General features: G+C 41.7%; 1 protein-coding gene and 3 long non-coding RNA genes across 8 annotated transcripts; 2 read left to right on the forward strand and 2 right to left on the reverse strand.

Moving 5' to 3' along the window:
* The first annotated feature begins 608 nt into the window (after positions 1-608).
* On the forward strand, positions 609-2,194 carry LOC118556777. Its single transcript, XR_004927361.1, has 2 exons — positions 609-674; positions 1,500-2,194. It is a non-coding gene; the product is annotated as an uncharacterized LOC118556777 (long non-coding RNA).
* A 3,997-nt stretch (positions 2,195-6,191) lies between these two features.
* Positions 6,192-10,310, reverse strand: LOC118556761. Of its 3 annotated transcripts, none has more exons than XR_004927334.1 (4): positions 10,251-10,304; positions 9,873-9,922; positions 6,946-7,073; positions 6,192-6,829 (listed from the first exon to the last, which is right to left on the reverse strand). It is a non-coding gene; the product is annotated as an uncharacterized LOC118556761 (long non-coding RNA). The 3 variants fall into 3 exon arrangements; XR_004927333.1 differs by having other exon boundaries at positions 6,192-6,550; positions 10,251-10,301; XR_004927335.1 differs by lacking the exon at positions 9,873-9,922 and having other exon boundaries at positions 6,192-6,550; positions 10,251-10,310.
* Positions 7,704-8,873, reverse strand: LOC118556762. 3 transcript variants are annotated; one of them, XR_004927337.1, is made up of 4 exons: positions 8,583-8,873; positions 8,327-8,479; positions 8,039-8,245; positions 7,704-7,861 (listed from the first exon to the last, which is right to left on the reverse strand). It is a non-coding gene; the product is annotated as an uncharacterized LOC118556762 (long non-coding RNA). The 3 variants fall into 3 exon arrangements; XR_004927339.1 differs by having other exon boundaries at positions 8,039-8,223; positions 8,583-8,872; XR_004927338.1 differs by having other exon boundaries at positions 8,039-8,182; positions 8,583-8,866.
* Positions 10,311-16,295: 5,985 nt separating the features above from the next.
* On the forward strand, positions 16,296-19,132 carry LOC118556801. Its single transcript, XM_036125136.1, has 2 exons — positions 16,296-16,513; positions 17,111-19,132. Exons 1-2 carry the CDS (start codon positions 16,349-16,351, stop codon positions 19,130-19,132), a joined length of 2,187 nt encoding a protein of 728 aa, XP_035981029.1. The 5' UTR covers positions 16,296-16,348.
* Positions 19,133-20,650: the final 1,518 nt, after the last annotated feature.

The raw sequence follows: 20,650 nt of genomic DNA on the forward strand, positions 1-20,650 counted from the left end.
TCTGCACAAACATATCGGTCACTTCCGGTAAAAGTTATTTTTATCTTCTTCAGTTTTAAAAGTTTCTCAGTCTCAGTGGAGCTCACTGCCAGGGAGGAAAGCCTTCCTTCTTCACTCCTGTTCCGGCTGGATGTTTAGAGTCTTTTTAGTGCTTTATTGTTTAGCAAAACTTGCTAATAAAACATCCATAACTTGCTGTCACTCTACAGTTTTAGGATCAGGAGCGGTGCTCCTTGAGCGCCCCCTGCCTAGAGGCCAAGGAACTGCAGGCCTCACCTACAACCAGTTCTTTGCCGGTTATGATCGCCCAGCAGCACGAAAACACACAGTTTAATGACCAAAACACAATTTGTAATCCACATATATTAAAGTGTGGAAAGTCAGTTCATAACTGTTTGAACAATTGAATTTATGATCTATAGACAGGAAGATGCATTCACAGAATGGAAGTCAGCGCAGTCGGGGCGCCACCAGTGTAAATGGTAGGTAGCGACAGTTTAGTCTTGACCTTCTCGCTCACCGTAGCTCACCAGCCGCTCCCCTCCCCCCTCCCGCCCCCACTCCGTCTCATCGAGCAGCAGTTGCGTTCTCCAACAGCTACAGCTTCAGCTTAGCGCGTGCCCGCCTTCAACGGTAATTAAAAGAACTCATACAGAAAGCGAATAAGACTAACGGTAAGTAAATAAGTGAAATCATTCGTTTGTAAAAAAAAAAAGAAAAAAAAAAAAAAGAAGAGGGGCATAAATGAACTTTATCAGCTCCTGTTACAGCGACTTTGGGTGTCTTTTTGACAAAGTTACGTAGCTACTGTTGTTAGCTTGTGCTTATGTATGGTTTGTCAATTTCCAGACAATAAAGAGAAGGTCCAGAGATATATCTTATTATTTTAAGAAGAAAATAACAGTGGAAAGAGATAAAGAGATGACAGGGGATCAACAGAGAGCGAGTGAGAAGGAGGAGAAAGAGGAGGTGGATGGAGGGAAGCAACAGATAGAGCAGCATGATGAGGAAACAGAGTCAGCGATAGTAGACAGTGATGAGGAGAAACATCAGGCAGCAGAGCAGGAACAGTCAGCATCACTGATCAGTGAAACATGGCAGGACTCAGCAAAAGCAGGTGTTCATGGACCGACAGGTGAAGTTATGACCCTGTGGCCATAACAATGAAATTAATGAAATATCTTCGAAAGAAATGTATGTTTTGCTTATTGTGTTTTCATTAAATCACAAATCATGAAGGACTCACTTAAAGATTTTTTTTATTAATTTTGATTAATAATATATATATATATATATATATATATATATATATATATATATATATATATATATATAATGTTGATGGGTTAGTTTTCATTTGTCTGAATCAAAATGCCTGTAGGCCATTAATACAGCTATAATTAATCATTACGGTGGAGAGGCTGGTATTATCATCATTTATTATCAGTGTCATCATTTTGATTTCAGAATAACAGACTTTTGCTCCTGTTTCATTGCAGATATCTCCCAGTCAAGAGCAGAACAGCCCAAGCAGCCACAACTAGACATCTTCCCTAGAACCTTTCATGGGGACAGGAAAAGATGCTTTTCTAAAGAGTGGTACAGCAGATATAAATGGCTCGAATATTCTCAGAGTAAAGACTCTGCCTACTGTTATGCCTGTCGTCACTTCAGTCTGCCCTCCTCAGGTGATTCTGTATTTACATCTGAAGAGGGCTTTAAAAATTGGAAAAAGGCAACCTTTAAAGATGGGGGTCTTTTAGGCCATGCCAAATCTGAAGCCCATACTAATGTCATGGGCAGAGTATGAAAAATCCACAGCAAGCACATCCTCTCTCTCCGCTTCCTTAAATGCAGAATACAATAAATTGGTGAAGGAAAATAGAGAGTACATTCAAATTATTGGAGAAACATTGCTCCTCACAGCTACACAGAACATAGCACAGAGAGCACATAAAGAATCAGATGGTGAGAATAAACGAAATTTTCTCTCTATTATGGAACTGATAGCCAAAAACAATCCCACAGTCAAAAAAAAAGACAAGTCAAAGAAATGCAACATATCTTGGGCACGCAAAATGAAATAATTGATTGTCTAGCTGAAATGGTCCGCTCTTCAATAACGAGTGAAGTTGCTCAAAGTGAGGCTTTCAGCATCTTGGTTGATGAGACTAAAGACCTCAGCAAAAAAGAACAGATGTCCTTTGTAATAAGATACTATTACAGTGGGTCAGTATGTGAGAGCTTCCTTGCCTTTGAGGCAGCACAGCGCCTCCATGCTGCATCACTTTCACAGAAAATAGTTCAACTTTTGCAGAAGCACGGTCTTGACTACAAAAACCACCTTGTAGGGCAAGCATATGACGGCGCCTCAGTCATGAGCGGAATAAACACAGGTGTGCAGGCACGCATGAATTTAGAGGCCCCATTAGCCTTTTATGTGCATTGCAATGCACATTGTTTGAATTTAGTAGTTGACAGTGTGAAATGCATCCCTGAAGCTAATTGTTTCTTTTCTATTTTGCAGAAACTTTATAGCTTTGTGTCAGGGTCATATGTGCACTAAAAATGGCTTGAGGTACAGAGAGAGATGTTTCCGGGGGCCCCAAGAGAGTTACAAAGACTGATAGAGACACGATGGGCATGTAGGTATAATGCCTGCAGACCTCACTGGACGCCAGCTGCTCCTTTTCCACCACATCCTGAGGTATGTTGATGATGTGACCACGGATAATGGCACTCATTATCTGCACTCAGCCGCCGCCGCCACCTCGCCTGTTTATTTGACGTTAACACGCGGTTCTTTGTTGTTGCTTTGGCGCGTGCATATAGTAAATGGCAGGGCAAAAACACATGGAGTTCTAGCCGTAAAGCAAGACCGACTCTCGCGGTCTTGCACCAGACTTCTGAGCCTGTGGGTGCGGGCCGAGGGCTCCTGCAATGGCGTACTGCGAGCGAGCTATTTTTAGAAACGTAACGTCACAATGACGTCAAATCAACGTGCGTTAGCCTAGGTTTTACTCGGTAAACGACTGCTTTTTCCAAATCTAAGACCATGGTTTTTAAACATTGTTGCTATGGAACGTGCAACAGCGACTGGAGGTACGCTGATCGGCCGCATATGAAGGATGTTTTCTTCAAGACTGCCAAGGAGAAATGTGTGCGCTGGGACCGGTGCGGTCGGCCTACACAACAGTTCAACCCGGAAAAAGTTACCAAATTCACCTACATATGTAGCAAGCATTTTGTCGGAGGAAAGGGCCCAACCGAAGAACATCCTGACCCAATTCCAGCGACATCAAGTAGTGAACAGGTAAGAGTATTTTGGTGGCCGACATGTTAATAATGAAGCGCCTGCTACCATGATAGCATATAGGCTGTCATGGTAGCAGGCGCTAACATGATACCCTGCTACCAGGATAGCCTACTCAAAAACATTTCAAATAAGACAAACATTAAACATATACCGATCCCTGGACGGACGCCATGATCGCCGCGCAGGAAAAAAACAACAAAGCTTACCGTTCGATCAACTCGGCCCGTTTTCCGGTCTTTTTAGCCATCGTTTGTAATAACTGGCTGCTACGGGCGTTCTCTACCTGTATGTCCTACCCAGCGCCATAGAGATTGAAAAGAGTTGCGACACTCTTTGATGTCACCGCCAGGGCAGTCACGTGGTTCATGTAAACCGCTATAGTTCCAAAACATACGCTGGCTGTCATGTTCTTCTATGGGACAGACAGCAGCGATTGCGTTATTTAACGGTAAATATATATATAAACATACACCCTACTACTTTTTCAGCTGTTATTGCATGATTACATATTTGTTAATGTCAGTTTTCTATTTTGAGAGGCAGGGTGACAACAAAAAGCTGTATATTACTTAGATACGTTTTACATTTTTGGAGGGAAATGCTTATGTTCATGTTCGTATGGACAGGAGTACAGGCTAGAACGGCTCTAACTTAACTTTTCTTTTCCATATCATTCATGTGATGACAGATGTCTCATGATTTTCATTTTATGGCGACTGGGCTGTATTATTGATTACCGTGATTTTGCTTATAAATTCCCATTCAGCCATTAGCTTACCTTGGTGGTAGCGTTAGGTCTGCCGTGGTCCATTCAGCATTCGCCTAGCAGCTAGCTCACTTCTGATAAGTGGTCACCCCCAGACCACAACGTGAAACATGATCATGTTAAGACTATGAATATAATTTTAAGATTAAGCCATTCACATATTATCAAAAGCATTATGCTTATATGTTTGGGTCTATAGGTAAGTGCAGAGCTATTAAGATTTTTCTCTACGTCTCTGGGTTAACGCACAGAGTAAGAGTACGGTTAGCTGCAGAGAGAGTGATAGAGAACAGTGACAGGCAACACTCCCGTTGTTGCTTTTTGCTTTTTTGAGGAAGAACAGTCCATTCAGCATTTACACCCACTTTTTCTGATGAGGCAGGAGTTGGCCACACAACAATGATAATTTTAATACTAAGCCATGCACAAAGAATCAAATATATTAAAGAATAACAACTCATTAAGCTTGGATGAATGAATAAAATATTGTTTAATAAAAAATACTGAGTGAGACAACAAGATGTGTGTGTGTGTAAATGTGTGTAACTGGAAAAACAAGAACAAAGTGAAGGAACAGGGAGGAATATTATAAATACATTTAAAAAAAAAAATCCTCCACATACATCAGGCTTCAGAGTGCATCAGGGCTGAAGGGAAGGACAACATTAATAATAAAGGTATAAGCTGGTATAAGATAAAAATGAACAATGTGGAACAAAAAAAATGGGAACAAGCATGAATAATATCAACAAATATACGTACAGTATGTGTGAACAAGAACAACAAATGTGTAAACAGGCGTTAAGAACAGGTATCGTAACCATTTTTTTTGGGGGGGGGCTCCACTGAAACGTGTGATGGCCACAACAACGATACTGCTGGTCCAGCAAGATCTGTTGAGACAGAGGCACAAATATGTTCATTAAAGCCAGTTCATTCAGGACTGCCTAGAAAAATACTTTCTCTTGCATACATCAGACTCACACCTGTGGAGTTCAAGTATGCACTATGGCCAGCCACTGTAGGGCAGTTCCTCTCGACAACGCATACTAACATCCTCTTCATCTGAGTCCTCGACACTAAAAAGCAGATGAAGCGAAATAGGGCGACAATATATTCAACAATGGACACAGCAGGTAACACTATATATAGGGCAAACCATTCACAGCATATTATAATGTCGCAAATATACTATACTTTACCACACTTATAATAGCTCTGAGCAAATTCAAAAGTGGTTGAGGAGAGAGAGGGAGGGAGGATCCTTGTTTGGTTATGAACTCTGACCTCTTACCTATTCTCAAAAGTCAGAGGGCATAGGTGGTTGAGGAAAAGTTGTCACCCGCTCTCTGTGATGTTCAATGGTGTCGTGGTTCATTGGTTACAACTAACATTTTGTAGATCAGTGGTCATACCATGGTTGGATGTGCAGCATTTGGATGCACCAATCGGTCCGAGAAGGGTTACCGCATGTATGGCTTCCCCAAGGACAAAGATCGATTGAAAAGATGGATGACAATGGTCAGCCGCAAAAACCTGCAAATGACCGGGACCAGCAACAACCGAAAACTATGTCATGTAAGTAATGTTCAGAGGTGACATCCCTTGCAAGCATTTTAAAGGGCATCATATTTCTAAGTGTAGAGAATTATGACTTTGCTGTTATCTGAAGTGCAACGGAAACTGATCTTACAAGCCTACCTTCAGGTACACTTTGAAGATGACCAATTCACTGCCACAAAAACCGGAGGCAAGTTGAAGTTGAGGCCAGATGTTCCTTCATCGGCCTAAGCCGAAGAGGAGGAAACCCCGTTCTGGAAGGGTGCCACCAGCACCAACCCAAAGTTTAACAGACCACACATACGGCAAATTAAACTTCGGTATGATACATGCAGCAACAATATTCCCCATTTAATGTAATTCAAGGATAGACTACACTCCTAATGAGACATTACATTCATATTAGTACATCCAGCTTCAGGGATTCTCTGAGGATTTGCATACAGAATGTAGATAATCTAAAAGTTTCTACCAAATTAACCATTGCCAGTAGATGAGTTTATACATTTTTTTGGTTTCTGATTGTGGCAGATGATTTGATTCACATTACAGTAATTTTTCGCTTTAATTTATTTTCTATAGGAGTGTAGTGTACCCTTTTATTGAAGATAACAGTAGGTGCAAATGCAAAGGCAAAATACATATAACAGCAACATTACCTTGTTATTGTTACAGAGGTTGAGGGAGAAATTGAGGTGGATTTTGAGGGCAAGGAAAGGGACATGACAGGAGACAGAGAGAGCGACCAAGAGGCTACTTTACCAGGGGCAGGTGATCCAGGGATGTGTGTGCCGAGGGCCAGTCAGTCAGGAGCCAGCAACGATGAACCAACTTTGCCAGGGCCAGGTGCTCCAGGGATCAGACTGCCAGGGTCTAATAGTGCAATTGTGGAGGACCTAATAAGGCAACTTAAAATGGAGAAGTTAATGAGAAGGAGAGCAGAGAGGGCTCTAGCACAGCAAAAAAGAATGAATTTGGCGCTAAGAAAGAGGAACAATTTAGTTAATCAGAAGTTCACCCAAATGTTTAACAAAGACCAAATGACAGCCCTTGGACAGGAAAAGAAGAGAGGAATACGGTGGGGAAAGGAGACAATTAAAAAAGCTATAAAAATAAGATTTACCGCTGGCACCACCGGTTATAAAACCCTCCAGCAAATGCAAATTCCACTGCCTAACATCCGCACGCTGCAAAGGAGGATGCAACATGTAAAGCTGAAGCCGGGAGTTTTGGGGGAAGTGTTTGAGATGCTGAGGCTGAAGGCAGGTGGCATGAGTGAAATGGAGAGAGAGTGTGTGCTTACCTTAGATGAAATGTCCATTACTCCAGGCGTGGAGCTCCATCTGGGAACGGGGAGGCTATTTGGCAACATCACGCTGCCTGACCACCAAGGACAAGCGACGCATGCACTGGTGTTTATGCTGGCTGGAGCTACAACGCGGTGGAAACAAGTCGTGGCTTACCACTACAGCAGCAATTCCACCAATGGTGCAGTTTACAGGCCCATCATAGTCAGCATTGTTGAAGCGGCAGCATCTGTAGGGCTTCATGTGCTTAACATCACCACAGACATGGGGAGCCCCAATAGAGCAATGTGGAAGTCCTTTGGGGTGACCTATGACAAACCATGGATCCAGCATCCTGTTGAGCCAAACCAGCGCCTCCATTTCATGCCTGACGTTCCTCATCTCGTCAAAAACTTGAAGACTGCCATTATCCGTGGTCACATCATCACCATACCTCAGGATGTGGTGGAAAAGGAGCAGCTGGCGTCCAGTGAGGTCTCTGTTGCCCCTTTAAAGGATCTGGTGTCCTTCCAAGAGGGCATGGCACTTAAGCTGGCACCCAATTTGTCCAGAGGTGTCCTAGAGCCTAGCCATTTTGAAAAAATGAAGGTGAGTTCAGCAATGCATGTGTTCAGCAAAGCAACAAGTGCCGCCCTGAGGTACATGGTACAGGAGGAGCGCAGACCAGAGTCCTACCTTACAACCGCATGGTTTTTGGATAAGATGGACCACTGGTTTGACCTCATGTCGTCCCGCAATGTTGTCACTACCCTCAGTCACTTCAAGATGGAAGAGTATGAAAAGGCCATCAGCTTCCTCCGTGACTCGATCCATCTTTTTCAGGGCCTGAAGATCGTTCCCCAGGGCAGCTGGAAACCAGTCCAGACAGGACTGATGATGGCCACAACAACGATCCTGGAGATCCAGGAAGATCTGTTGAGACAGGGGCACAAATTTGTCCTAACAAGCCGGTTCACTCAGGACTGCCTAGAAAAAACTTTTTCTTGCATACGTCAGAGGAACTCAGTCCCGACACCTGTGGAGTTCCACTATGCACTACGGGCTGCCACTGTAGGGCAGTTCCTCTCGACAACGCATACTGGCAGTTACCTGGAAGATGCATCAGACCACTTGGCGGACTTCTTGGACAACAAGAACAGCAACTGCAGTGCTTCTGAGGTTGTGAGAGTGGAGCAGCTGGTAGACCCATCACCACCTGACCTCACAAAGACCGAGTCTTGTGTCCTCTACCACCTGGCTGGATACGTAGCGAAGAGGGTCATCAGCTTCTCGCTCTGTGAGGAATGCCAGTGTGCACTGGTTGAAAAAGTAACCAACACAACAAGTGAGAAAGCTGTTTTACTACAGTTAAAGGAATTTAAAAGGGGTGCATTATACCGGCCATCCGATGAGCTGTTCACTCTCCTGCAGCACGTGGAGCAGCTCTTCCGTTCCAAGACGAGTGATTCCCTTATGGAATCCTCCAACGTAGTGGAACAGCTGGAAAGAGAGGCCATGAGTCTGGACAGCAACCTTCCCTCATGCCATGAGCTGGGGAAAAAAAATCCTTTCAACATATATCAGGCTGAGGTTAAGGATTCACTCAAAGTGCATCGGAGCTGAGAGGAAGGCAAACAGCCATAATAAGGGGTACCTTGGCAGCAAGAGTCAGACCAAGAAGGCGATTTCCACACAGCAGACCTCCTCACCTAAGGTCATACCATCTAGGCCACTGACGAACACCTTACTGGTTGCCATGGATGTACTCGGCCACTCCATTCCCGGCACACCGTCCGCAGTCTCCACAGCCTCCAGTCTCCTCTTATTCCAGCAGTCAGCAGTCGCCACCAGCAGCCATGGCCAGCACCAGCTGCCAGCGCCAGCAGCCGCCATCACCATCCTTCGCCAACATCAGCCAGCTCAAGCAGTCATCGCCTCCAGCAGCAGCCACCTGCAGCAGCAGTGTTTGGAGAACAAATTAGTCATACTACTGTCTGAGTAATAAACATTTTAAAGCTTATTATGGCTTATGATATTTTTTTGTGTGGAATAATTTGTATTCCTACATGCAATCCAACTAAACAGCCCTTTCAAGGGTGTGATTAAACAAACCTTATTTCTACTAGCATCAGATACACTGTACTCAGCTGACTGGCTAACACCGCCAGGTTCAGCAGATACAACCTAAAAAAACGTCCTAGTCAACCTTAATGATCCTAGTGATATAACATCAATAACTTACTTAATAAAAGATGTCAAAGATTCACTAATGAACTGCGTAATTTCAGGTGTAGCGATACCTTCTTCACAGCTGGCAAAATCGAGATAAAAGTAGCAGGCAATGACTGAAAATCGGTTGTCTACCAAGTTAAGAATATATTTCTAAATTGCACTGTGCACGTACAAATAAATATAAGCATATGCACCATAAAGGGCCTATTTATATAATATACAGAGTTGACAATTCAAAAGAGGTAGCTATTTAATCAACTTACGCCTGGATATAACGTTAGTGCTATCTTTACAGAGGACGAAGTCAAGCTAACAAACTAGCAGGCAATCGGTGGTCTACCAAGATAAAACATATATATAATTACGCTGTGTACATACAAATAAAGATCAGTATATGCATCATAAAGGACCTCTGATAAAATATAGACAGTTGACAGTTCAAAATAGGTAGCTATTTAATCAATTTACCCCTGGATATAACGTTACCATCACAGAAGGCAAGTCAAGCTAACAAACTAGCAGGCAATCGGTCGTCTACGAAGATAAAAAAATATATATATATATATATATATATATATAATTACGCTGTGTACATACAACAGAAGATCAGTATATGCACCATAAAGGGCCTATTTATATAATATACAGAGTTGATAATTCAAAAGAGGTAGCTATTTAATCAACTTACACCTGTATATAACGTTAGTGCTACCTTTACAGAGGGCGAAGTCAAGCTAACAAAACTAGCAGGCAATCGGTGGTCTACCAAGATAAAATATATATATAATTACGCTGTGTACATACAAATAAAGGTCAGTATATGCATCATAAAGGACCTCTGATAAAATATAGACAGTTGACAGTTCAAAATAGGTAGCTATTTAATCAATTTACCCCTGGATATAACGTTACCTTCACAGAAGGCAAGTCAAGCTAACAAACTAGCAGGCAATCGGTCGTCTACCAAGATAAAAAAAATATATATAATTACGCTGTGTACATACAACAAAAGATCAGTATATGCATCATAAATGGCCTATGATACAATATTGACAGTTGACAATTCAAGGTAGCTATTTAATCAACTTACCTCAGAAGTTACTCGAGAGTCAGCAATGGAAGTGAATGATGTCCAACGCCATAGAATAGCTTTTTGGAACTATGCGAGGCTGCATACCCTGGAAGTATGCGGCAAAAAGCGTACAACGCAGTCCAATGGGAGTGTCGCGACTCTTTTTCTCTCTATGGCTCTGGCCCTACCTAAACGGCAAAAGGGGCGTTGCTCTTGAGACGGTGACGTCACGTGCGCGGTATGCCATTGCAAGTACGGTATTTCCCCCACAGACCACCAGGGCGACCGAGAAAATCTTTGTTCGACCTGAAATGACTCATTTAATCATCAAAAACGGTATGGAACACATTAATTAACTGAAAAATGTTGCGTAGTATGCCTTTAAGCTGATTCTTGAAAGGAAGCAAAGTAGTGGTCAGGAAACACCAAATAAATTAACAGAGCTCACTGTCTTTCTGGAGCCATATAGGAAGGTCTTCCACCAAATGTTTAAACTGTGCAAAATTGCACTTGCGTTACCTGTGAGCACTGCAGCCTGTGAGCGTAGTTTTTCAGTGTTAAAGTTAATCAAAACTGCCTTGAGAAGCTCCATGACTGATGGGCGTTTAAGCAGTTTGGGTGTGTTAAGTGTAGAATCAAAAAGGGCTAGGGCCATTAACTTTGATGACTTTGTGGATCTGTTTGCCAAAAAGCATAGCAACAGGCGAATAAAGCTGTTCTGAAGCTTGGTAATCAGAGTTGGAGACTGTTGCTTGGAAGTTCTTTTTGTAAAAGTAATTATTATTTTTATATAATGTATATTTATATAATATATATTTTTATATATTAAGAATAAGTTAACATATAAGTGTTTCTTGTAATCTTTTTTATTTTTTTTTTGTATCCTTGTAATCATTATATGACCGTTGTTCCCTGTTGGGAAATTCCTGTTACATAAATAAATATATCATTTCTTATTTTTATCTGCCAGTATCTGCTTTTCCCCAGTATAATTTAGTTTTCAATAAATGAATAAAATTACACCTTATTCCTAATGTGATTAGATAATACAAAGCAATTATTGTTCAACTCAAAATGTTAACTGTACTGTTATTGGTCTATATCAGGGACCTGCAACCTTTACAGTCTAAAGAGCCATTTTGCCTACAGTCCACTTGAATTAAACTTGTTCAGAGCCCCAAATGTTGCCTGGCCTTTTGAAAAAGGACAAGTTATATTTTAGATAAAGATCTGCTGTAGCAAATATGTTGTGATTGTTAAAGAAACACCCTTTTATGTCTATTTTGAGGTTTAAAAAAAGATGATGGATGGGATGCTGATATATGTGGATAAGGATGTAAAATAAATCATAGTTTCCAACATAATGGAAAAATATTGATTTAAAATTAAATATTACTGGCACTTTCACCATCATTCTGTTGTGAAAATTAATAGCCATTATTCCAAGAAAAAAAACAGCTAAAACCTGTATTTATTATCATTATTACATTTAATTACCACAATAAAAATATAATGTGTAGCCAAAGTTATTAAGAGCCACTGTGGAATGTCCAAAGAGCCACTTGCCACAGGTTGCAGACCTCTGGTCTATATCTATGCACATTAGATCATTAGTAACATTAAAAATCACACAATAACCCAAAATATATCAATAGGTGTTTAAGTCTTCCCGGTAATTTTCTACAGGCAGCTTTACTACAACCGTAGAATAAAATCCTGAAAATATGGCCATTAGCTTCAGTGTGCCACCCCAAGAATTTAAGTGGCCCCATCTGGCCACCCCTATGAAAAATTTCTGGAGGCGCTACTGAGCGCAGTTAACATAGGATTGTGCCATCCCAGGGGAGGCCAAGCTGACTGCATGTCACTGGTACTGTGTTAGAGTGTCATTTTGGTTGGTGGTGTGCCCCAGAATTTTGTAAGTGTAAAAAATGTGCTGTGGCTCAAAAAAGGTTGAAAATCACTGGCATAGAGTCCAAAGTAATTCTCCCAGCACGGTGGGAGACTCTTTTTGAGGAAACGATGATTGTAGCTCACTGTCTGCCAACTTACATAGACACATGAACACGTCAGAAAACGCATAAACATATTTTTGGCACTAATGGAACCCCATAGTTCTCTACTGACAAGTGTCTACGTTATGGGGACTGATGGCACCAGACACGTTTTATGAAACAGGAAGCGTGAGAAGTCGCCCCGACCGCAGCTGAAGAAGAAAGGTAAGTTAAAAAAAAAAACGTTTCATCTATAAAAATGCTTAAAGTAATTTTGTATTTTGTTTTACATTTGAAGTCTAACGTGGATGGATGGATGGAAACAACGCGTAGTTTAATCTGGGGTCTTGTTAAAGAAGAAAAGGAGCAGGCTGTGTAAAACATGACACTTTCTAGATATCAGCGACATGATAGTTTGTTTTACAGGAGAAATAAAATGTTCAGCATGAATCTTCTCATCCGTTCTGAAGCGCGGTCTCTTTAAACTGCAGCACATCGTCTGTTTACCAATGAAAGACTGTTTCTGAGGCAGAAGAGTATAAGAACCCCCCTTAACTATACAACTGGAAAATATGTCAGCTCCTGCTGCTACAGATTAGGCGTCATACTTTTCTTTTTGGTTCACTTTGTTAATAATCGACGCCCTTCCTGTTGACTTGAATTCAGTGTCAATAGGCCGTTCAGATGATGTGGCGGTTTTACTTTATGTATACAGACAGTAACAGGAACGTATAAGGCTGTTCCAATTTCATAATATCCGTAGAGTAAAAGCTAGTAGATTCTCACGGGATTGTTGCTTTATTCACTGTTTTTCATTTAAAACTGTTGATCCTTTTTTAATCCGTTCATTGATGTAGACGTTGGAAGAGTTAAATACAGGAAGCACTGAACTATGAGTGAAGTTTCTGTTCTGTTTAGTGAAACGCTGTGCTTGCTTTGCAAACAATACAAGATCACGCTAATGAGTTACACATGTGAATAAGAAGAATATTTTATCTGTCACCTGTTATCTTATTTAAAAAAAAGAATAGAGTGGGATTACAACCCCAGAGGTTGATAGACAGGTGTGGCCGGGGACTAAATCTGCCGCCTCCCTTGGGGTGGTTAGAGATCTGTGCCCGTATTCACAAAGAATCCTAAGACTAAAAGTAGCTCTTAGTGACATCACTTTTACTTTGGTAAAATAAAAATTATTGCCAAAGCATCTTAGGCCTTCAGAGAGCTCCTAAAGTGAAAAAATTTTAGGAGTGAGGAGAACTTTTATAGTGAGCCTAGAGTGTCTGAAGCAGGAAGATGGTGGAAACAGAGAGAGCTGATTGGCTGATCACGACCTAAACAGTGGAGGAAATTAGCACATAAACTTCTTTAACAACCATGCAATTATTAATATGTAGATAAGATAAACTTTATTATCCCCATAGAGGGAAATCAGTTGGTATAGTTAGTATAATCTCGTACCACTAGTCCACTGAGTTTGTTCGTGCTTGTTGACAGTTGGTGCAACCATCAATTTTGCAGTCCAACTTCTCATGTTGGTGTTGAATAATGTTTTTATATACATTTGGGGGAAAAAATTTATTTAGTCATTTGGTTGTAATAGTAGACCTGTCCAGGGTGTACCCCGCCCCTCACCCGGTTAACGCTGGAGATAGGCACCAGCACCCCCCCGTGACCCCATGAGGGAATAAGCGGGTCAGAAAATGGATGGATGGGTTGTAATAGTACTTTAAAGCGGGAATAAGTAATAATGACACCTACAGTAGTGTTTCAAATCGGAACAACACATAAACGCAGCCTTCCAGTTCCCCAACGGTCCGTTGCTGCTGTGAAATCACACTGAATTTTTACTTCCACAGGACAAGTATATGATGGTGTATTCCAGATTCCAGGGGTAAACGAGCTGCCAGTAGGGGGTGCACGAGATGAAAACTGTAATGGCGCTCTGACAGTGTTTTTTCCCCCACATCATAAAGATGTGCAAATAAACATGTCCCTTGAAAAAAATTTAAATCAAAAACTGTAAATTTAATCAATAAATAAAATGTATTGTAATGATCTGTATCAGACTTTATTGCTAACTGCTGTTGCACACTCACTGTTCCTTTAAAGTCTAACTCTTGGACTGAATGTATTTTAACGCAGATGCAGTCAAATAGTCACCAGAGTAAAGAAATGTAAATTATATGTGAATTATGTGCGGCGTTTAGAAGTAATTCCGATAAAACTTGCTGTATAAGAGAAAGAGCCTGAATATTCTTCAATCAGGCTGTTTCGGAATGCGACGTCACAAACAGAACGAGTACCGTGCATCCGGCTGCTAACACTACGACTTTCACTACCGATTTATTAAATTTAATTAATAACTCGTACTCTACGTACAAAAAATTTATATTAAAAAAAAGTCTGATACATCTACAAACTCCACCTCAAGCATCGGTGACTCCGATACCCAATATATATACGAAGAAACGGAGTTTAAACAAGGTGAACCTGAGGAGACTATATCTAACGCTGCCCAACACATAGAGTCCATGCTCCATTGTAAGTAGCCCTCACAATCCTCGCTCGTGAAGTGTGAATTGCATAAAACACTTTTGTCACTGCCGGCAATCCAGTCCTTTCGCGTTTCTTTTACGAATTTATCCCATTTCTTTCGGACCTTTTGATCCACCGGCAAAGTATGTAGCACTACTTTCTGGCCTGCACTAGACCGCGGTGAAGTTGGTTTGACATTCAAGCTCCGCGGAGTCAGCGGAGCACTCTAGAGAAACAAAAATCTAATCAGATTTGTTGACGGTTATGCTGCTTTGGATTTATACCGGGAGAAATGTGTGGCTTCCGGGTGAATAGGGGTGGTTCGTGGGGACTAGCGGGGTGAAAGCTCTTCCGTTCTGTTCGTCCTAAAATAAAGTGTTAGCAGCAAAACCTCGGTCTGGTGCCTGGGTGTGTGAGGCAGCCTGGCCAAAGTGGCTAAAGAAGGCAGTCAGGCAAAAGATGTCCAGTGCAGCCGGATGGTTTATTCACAAAAAAGTGGTGAACAAATATTTACCAAAAAAATAACTAAAAGATTTAACATGGCTCAACAGATCAAAACTGAACATAAAGCAACCAAAATTAACGTCACGTGCACGCAGCTACACATACCTGGTTCTCCCCCTTTCTCTCTAACCTCTGGCTCCACACTGAGCCACCAATGCACCTGCAAATCCTCAGGTTCCTGTTGTAGACTGTGTAACTTTATTGCAATTTAATTCAAATTATATTCTAATTTTATTTTCATAACCTTTGTTATGATGGTTGAGTTTTAACTGAAACTTGGCCAGACTGGGGGTGCGTCAACCTGGTTGGGACATGGAAGGGGTGCGCGGCTAAAAAAGTTTGGGAACCAATGTTGTATTCTGTTCTATTTCTTGTCTACTTCTCTTATTGACTTCTTCTCATTATTAGAAAGCTGTTGAGCAATGTGAACCGGCAATCTTAAAACCAAATCAAAGCAAAACGTAGGTAAGAATAAAGCTCCACAGCCGTTAACTATGGTCTCTTGTGGAGCGCTAACTGCTACTGTGTGTGGATGTTTAGTGAGATCCAGGAAAGTGATGTAAAAGATGCATAAAATGCGATATGACAGTTCAGTACTATTTGAAAAATAGTACCACATATGGAAGTGGCACAAATTGGATTTATTAATTTTTTTGGTGAAAAGATTGGAATTGGGCAGTTGAAAAGATGGATATGGGTCACATATGAGCAAAAAGGTCCCTGTTCTAATCCTAACTGACATAAACATGGTTTAGGAGAAAAAAACAAGTAAACATGTCTTTTTACATAACATGTATGTTTGTATGCAAATAACAGCTTTTAACAAATTATTTCACTGATTTTAATTCCCAGGGTCCAGGTTCCTTTGGCTGCAGACAGATCCAGAATGTTTTAGGTTCTCAAATGGAAACTAATAAAAAAAAAACAAAGATGAAGAAGCAAAACGTTAGGAGAGTTGAAGTTTGCAAGAAATAAGATGCTCTAGAAGTTGAAGGAGACAAAGAAGCTGATGGTTTCAGGAACAGACTGAACTCTGAGTATCAGGACCGAACTAAAGACGCCTTGATCCGTGAGGAAATCTCCATGGCTGCACAAAATCTTCTCCCTGACACCACAATGACCGTCACAGAGACAGACACAGATGACGGTACAAAATCCAAACATATGCAACAGAGACAGAAAATAGTCTCTTCAATCCCTTTAAACATTTATTCTTCAGTCCCAGATAAACACGACCTCCACTACCAGGTCAAGCAAAGATATTCTCCTCATGAAGTAAAACAGGGCAACACCATTCTCCCACCCCCGACAGATTTATTGGATTTCAGTGCTAATTGTCTCAATTTGGAAACAACAAAAACAGACAGATATTCACCAATGGAAGGAAATACATGGTGGTCTATTTACACGAGACCCATTATTGAGCTGGACCCTGGACCTCCTGTTTTTGATTTTTCATCCAGACAATTTAGCCCGGTTTTCCCACATCCCTTTTACCAAGGAACAAGGGCTTTCAGTGTTGGGTCAGTTTCTGACACTTCTCATATTCAGCAAATGATAGAAATGGATACAGATTCAGCAATGGAAGATAGAATCATAAGAAAACCACCTGTTCTCCCTGGCACCACAATGACCACCACAGAACCAAACAAAGATATTGATAAAGAAACACCAAACAAGACATCAATTAATCGGCCGTCTTCTTCTGGCTGGGAGCTTGAAACTCCTAAGGAAAAACTCCAGAACCGAGCTGATGTTATGAATTGGAGAGTTGTTCAACCATCCAAATTCACTTCATCCCCTTCAGAAATGTATCCTTCACCCCCATACGACCTCCACTACCAGTTCAAGCAAAGGAATTCTCCTCCTGAAGTAAAACAGGGCAACACCATTCTCCCACCCTCCACACATTTATGGGATTTCAGTGCTGGATCCAATTCTGACAGTTTTCGTTATCAGCAAATGATGAAAACAGTCATAGATTCAACAATGGAAGTAGAAAATAAAAGAAAACAAAATGATCAACTAGTGGTTAGGGGTGAAAAAAGAGGGGCTTCTATTAAACGGGAACTGGATCGGAGTGAATTAGAAACAACTGAACCTGATTCCATCAGTACTGTTCCCAGTCCAGCAGGTACCATAGTACCAAGGAGAAGACAAAAACTTGGGATGGATAGAAACAGGTCCAATCATCCTTTGGTAACCAATCCATCGACAGCTTCATTGGATACTCTTCCCAGTGATTCATCCCTCTATGAAATTTCAAACATCATTACTAACTCACTGAAGCTCACTACTCCACACCTTTCTGAACCCCAGAACAAAACAATACTAACTAAAGAAGCCAAAGACATGATCTTTGGATGGAAGACAGACCCTGCAGCCTCTTCCTCACTGAGTCAGGACACTACCAGAGAAATAAGGAACTCAACACCAGCTGCAGCTACCAGGTCATCTCAGGTGAAGCTACAGAGCAGCAGAGAACAGGAGACCTTTAAACCATCTTTTCAATGCAGTTCCCTGGAGGAAATAAAAGAGTCAGCTGGACCCGTTAACTACTCAGTTCCAATCAGATCAGTCCGTACTGGACTGCCCGATGCTTCAGAGTCTGGTTTGAGGAGAAGAGATCGCAGTAACTCGTCTCCTTCTCTCAGCTGGCCTCTGATTTCTCAGGATCCTCCTGCAGACGTCAGCATCTTACCCCGAGCTGCAAGTTTACCCAACATGAAGCTCCAGAGCAGCTTTGAGGAGTTTACTCCTGATTTCACTGGTGATGAAGATGATGAAACCTACTGGTTGCGGTGCTCCAGTCCAGGCCTGTACCAGTGCAGAGTGAGCGGTCTGGTGTTTGCCATGAAGGCAGAAGGAGACGTGTCCTACAGGATTGTTCCTTGGAGCAGCAGGTTACTGAGCCAACATGGCAAGAAGCCTGCAGGACCTCTGTTTGACATCAGATGTCAGCAGCAGTCTGTGGCTCAGCTCCATCTCCCTCACTGTGAGATCCGCTCCACAGGAGGATGTACCTACCTGTCAGTCGCTCACATAGGTGATGAAGGCATTGAGTTCATCAAGCCTGAGGAGATCACAGAAACTCACGTCATCATCAACATCACAGGGTTTTCTGCTTTTGGTGTCGTCAAGGATGAAGATTCTCCTAATGACCCGGTCCGAGCCTTGGTTCTGCTGTTCTACAAGCCTCCAGCTGCTGCTAGTGTCAGATATCAGATTAATGTGTTGCTGCTGCCTAAAAACGTTGCTCTGAGACATGTGTTGCGTTTTAGGAAGAAAATAGATAGAGATGAGAAGTTTCTAGAGACACCTCCACACTGCAGACTGCAGCCGAAGCGGCTTTACACTCTGTCCACACGTCCTGGAAGACAGTCGGTTAGGGTTCAGCCCAAAGAGGCAGAGTTTGATGCAGAATCGTACGACAACTACCTCCAAACGTTCCAGGTGGTTTATGAGAATTTCATGAGTTACATTAAACTGTTTCTGAGGGAACGTGGCTCCAGCAGCATCTGGAATACAGAGGTTTGTCTTTCTACTGCTGAAGTGAGAAGATCCTATGGACCGACCCGACAGAATATCGGTCCAAGCGAGCATCTTAAGGAAATAAGGACCAGCTTCATGGAAAGGATATCAGGACCGGTTCTGAAGAGTCTTCTGGACAAACTTCTGGAGATAAAAGTCCTCAGAGATGCTGAGAGGGAGGCAGTGGAGGGGGAGACGATCAGAGGAGACAAAGCTCGACTTTTAGTTGACATGGTGAGGAGAAAAGGCAACGGTGCAAGTTCAGAGATGATCCGTTCTCTCTGTGAGCTTGATCCGTTCTTCTCTGAACATCTGGGGCTGAAATGGGAAAAATGAACAGGGTCCACTGAGAGCTGCTTTCTGTTAGACTGTGAAAATGTTGAAACTTTAGTGAACCTTCATGATCTGCTTAAAATAATTTAAAATTAGGTTAAACTTTGTGAAGAAAGGACAACAGCTCAATGTTTGCTAATGACTGTGTCTGTGTGTTACGTGTTAATCCTGAGCTGGTGTCTCGCCAGAATTTCATTATTGTTACATGATAACAAGAAGGATTCTTGATTTTTAATAATGACAACGAGAGACTCTTTTGGCCTTCACTATTCAGAGCCATTGTGGAATGAACCTGTAATTAACAGTAATTGAAATAAAATGTATTTACGAAGATTTGATTTAATAAAAATGTATTAATGTTTATTTTTTTCTTGTAGCAGGTAACTTTTGCATAAATGTATATCCCCCCACAATCTAACACAGTCACTATGTCCTGGCAGTAAAATATGAGACAGATAATCTGTGAATGAAATCAACTTCCTCTGGTCCTCCCAGTTCATCCATTTGTAGAAAAACACCACTCCAGGTCAGAAACAACCAATCACAGCCAGGAGAAATGTCTTGCTCTGATTGGTTGTTAGCAGTGTCAATCACTCTTGTGCTCACACTCCTGCCTCGCACAGCACTACCATCATTCAAGCTCAAGATTACTAATGTGTGAAGAAATGGTGGAGAAAAAATCTGCTTTACATGAAAATCGTCAACTTCAGGAGTCTCACCTGCTCATAAAACAAAGAAAGGTAAACATTGGAGCCTCCGCTGTGGGAGAAGAGCTATAGAGGGCTTTCTCAGAACTCCCCACTCCAGCTTTTAAATAATTAAACATATAAATCAGTATTTAAAGCATGTAGTCATTTGTTAAGATGATAGATTTATTTCATGATGAAATAATGCAAACTGTCACTGGGGCTTGTCAAGTACAGTTCTATATAGAAAGGATTAACCCTCTCTATCATAACTCTGGTCAGTAGCCTGACATTTGAGTGGTAAACCAGCCCAGCACAACCGTCCATCTGCAGACCAACCAAGCTTTACTATGACAGTTTTAATGCTGTCAGCTGACGGTGTTTCTCCACTGCCAACATAATTCAATTCAATTCAATTCAATTTTATTTATATAGCGCCAAATCATGAAACATGTCATCTCAAGGCACTTTACAAAATCAAGTTCAATCATATTATACAGATTGGGTCAGATTATAGAGATTGGTCAAAAATGTCCTATATAAGGAAACCAGTTGATTGCATCAAAGTCCCGACAAGCAGCATTCACTCCTGGAGAAGCGTAGAGCCACAGGAAGAGTCATCTGCATTGTACATGGTTTTGCAGCAATCCCTCATACTGAGCAAGCATGAAGCGACAGTGGAAAGAAAAACTCCCCATTAAAGGGAAGGAAAACCTCCGGCAGAATCGGGCTCAGTATGAACGGTCATCTGCCTCGACCGACTGGGGTTACAGAAGACAGAGCAGAGACACAACAAGAGAAACAAAAAAGCACAGAAGCACACATTGATCCAGTA

This window comes from Fundulus heteroclitus, chromosome 21 (assembly GCF_011125445.2).
Source record: "Fundulus heteroclitus isolate FHET01 chromosome 21, MU-UCD_Fhet_4.1, whole genome shotgun sequence".
NCBI lineage: Eukaryota > Metazoa > Chordata > Actinopteri > Cyprinodontiformes > Fundulidae > Fundulus > Fundulus heteroclitus.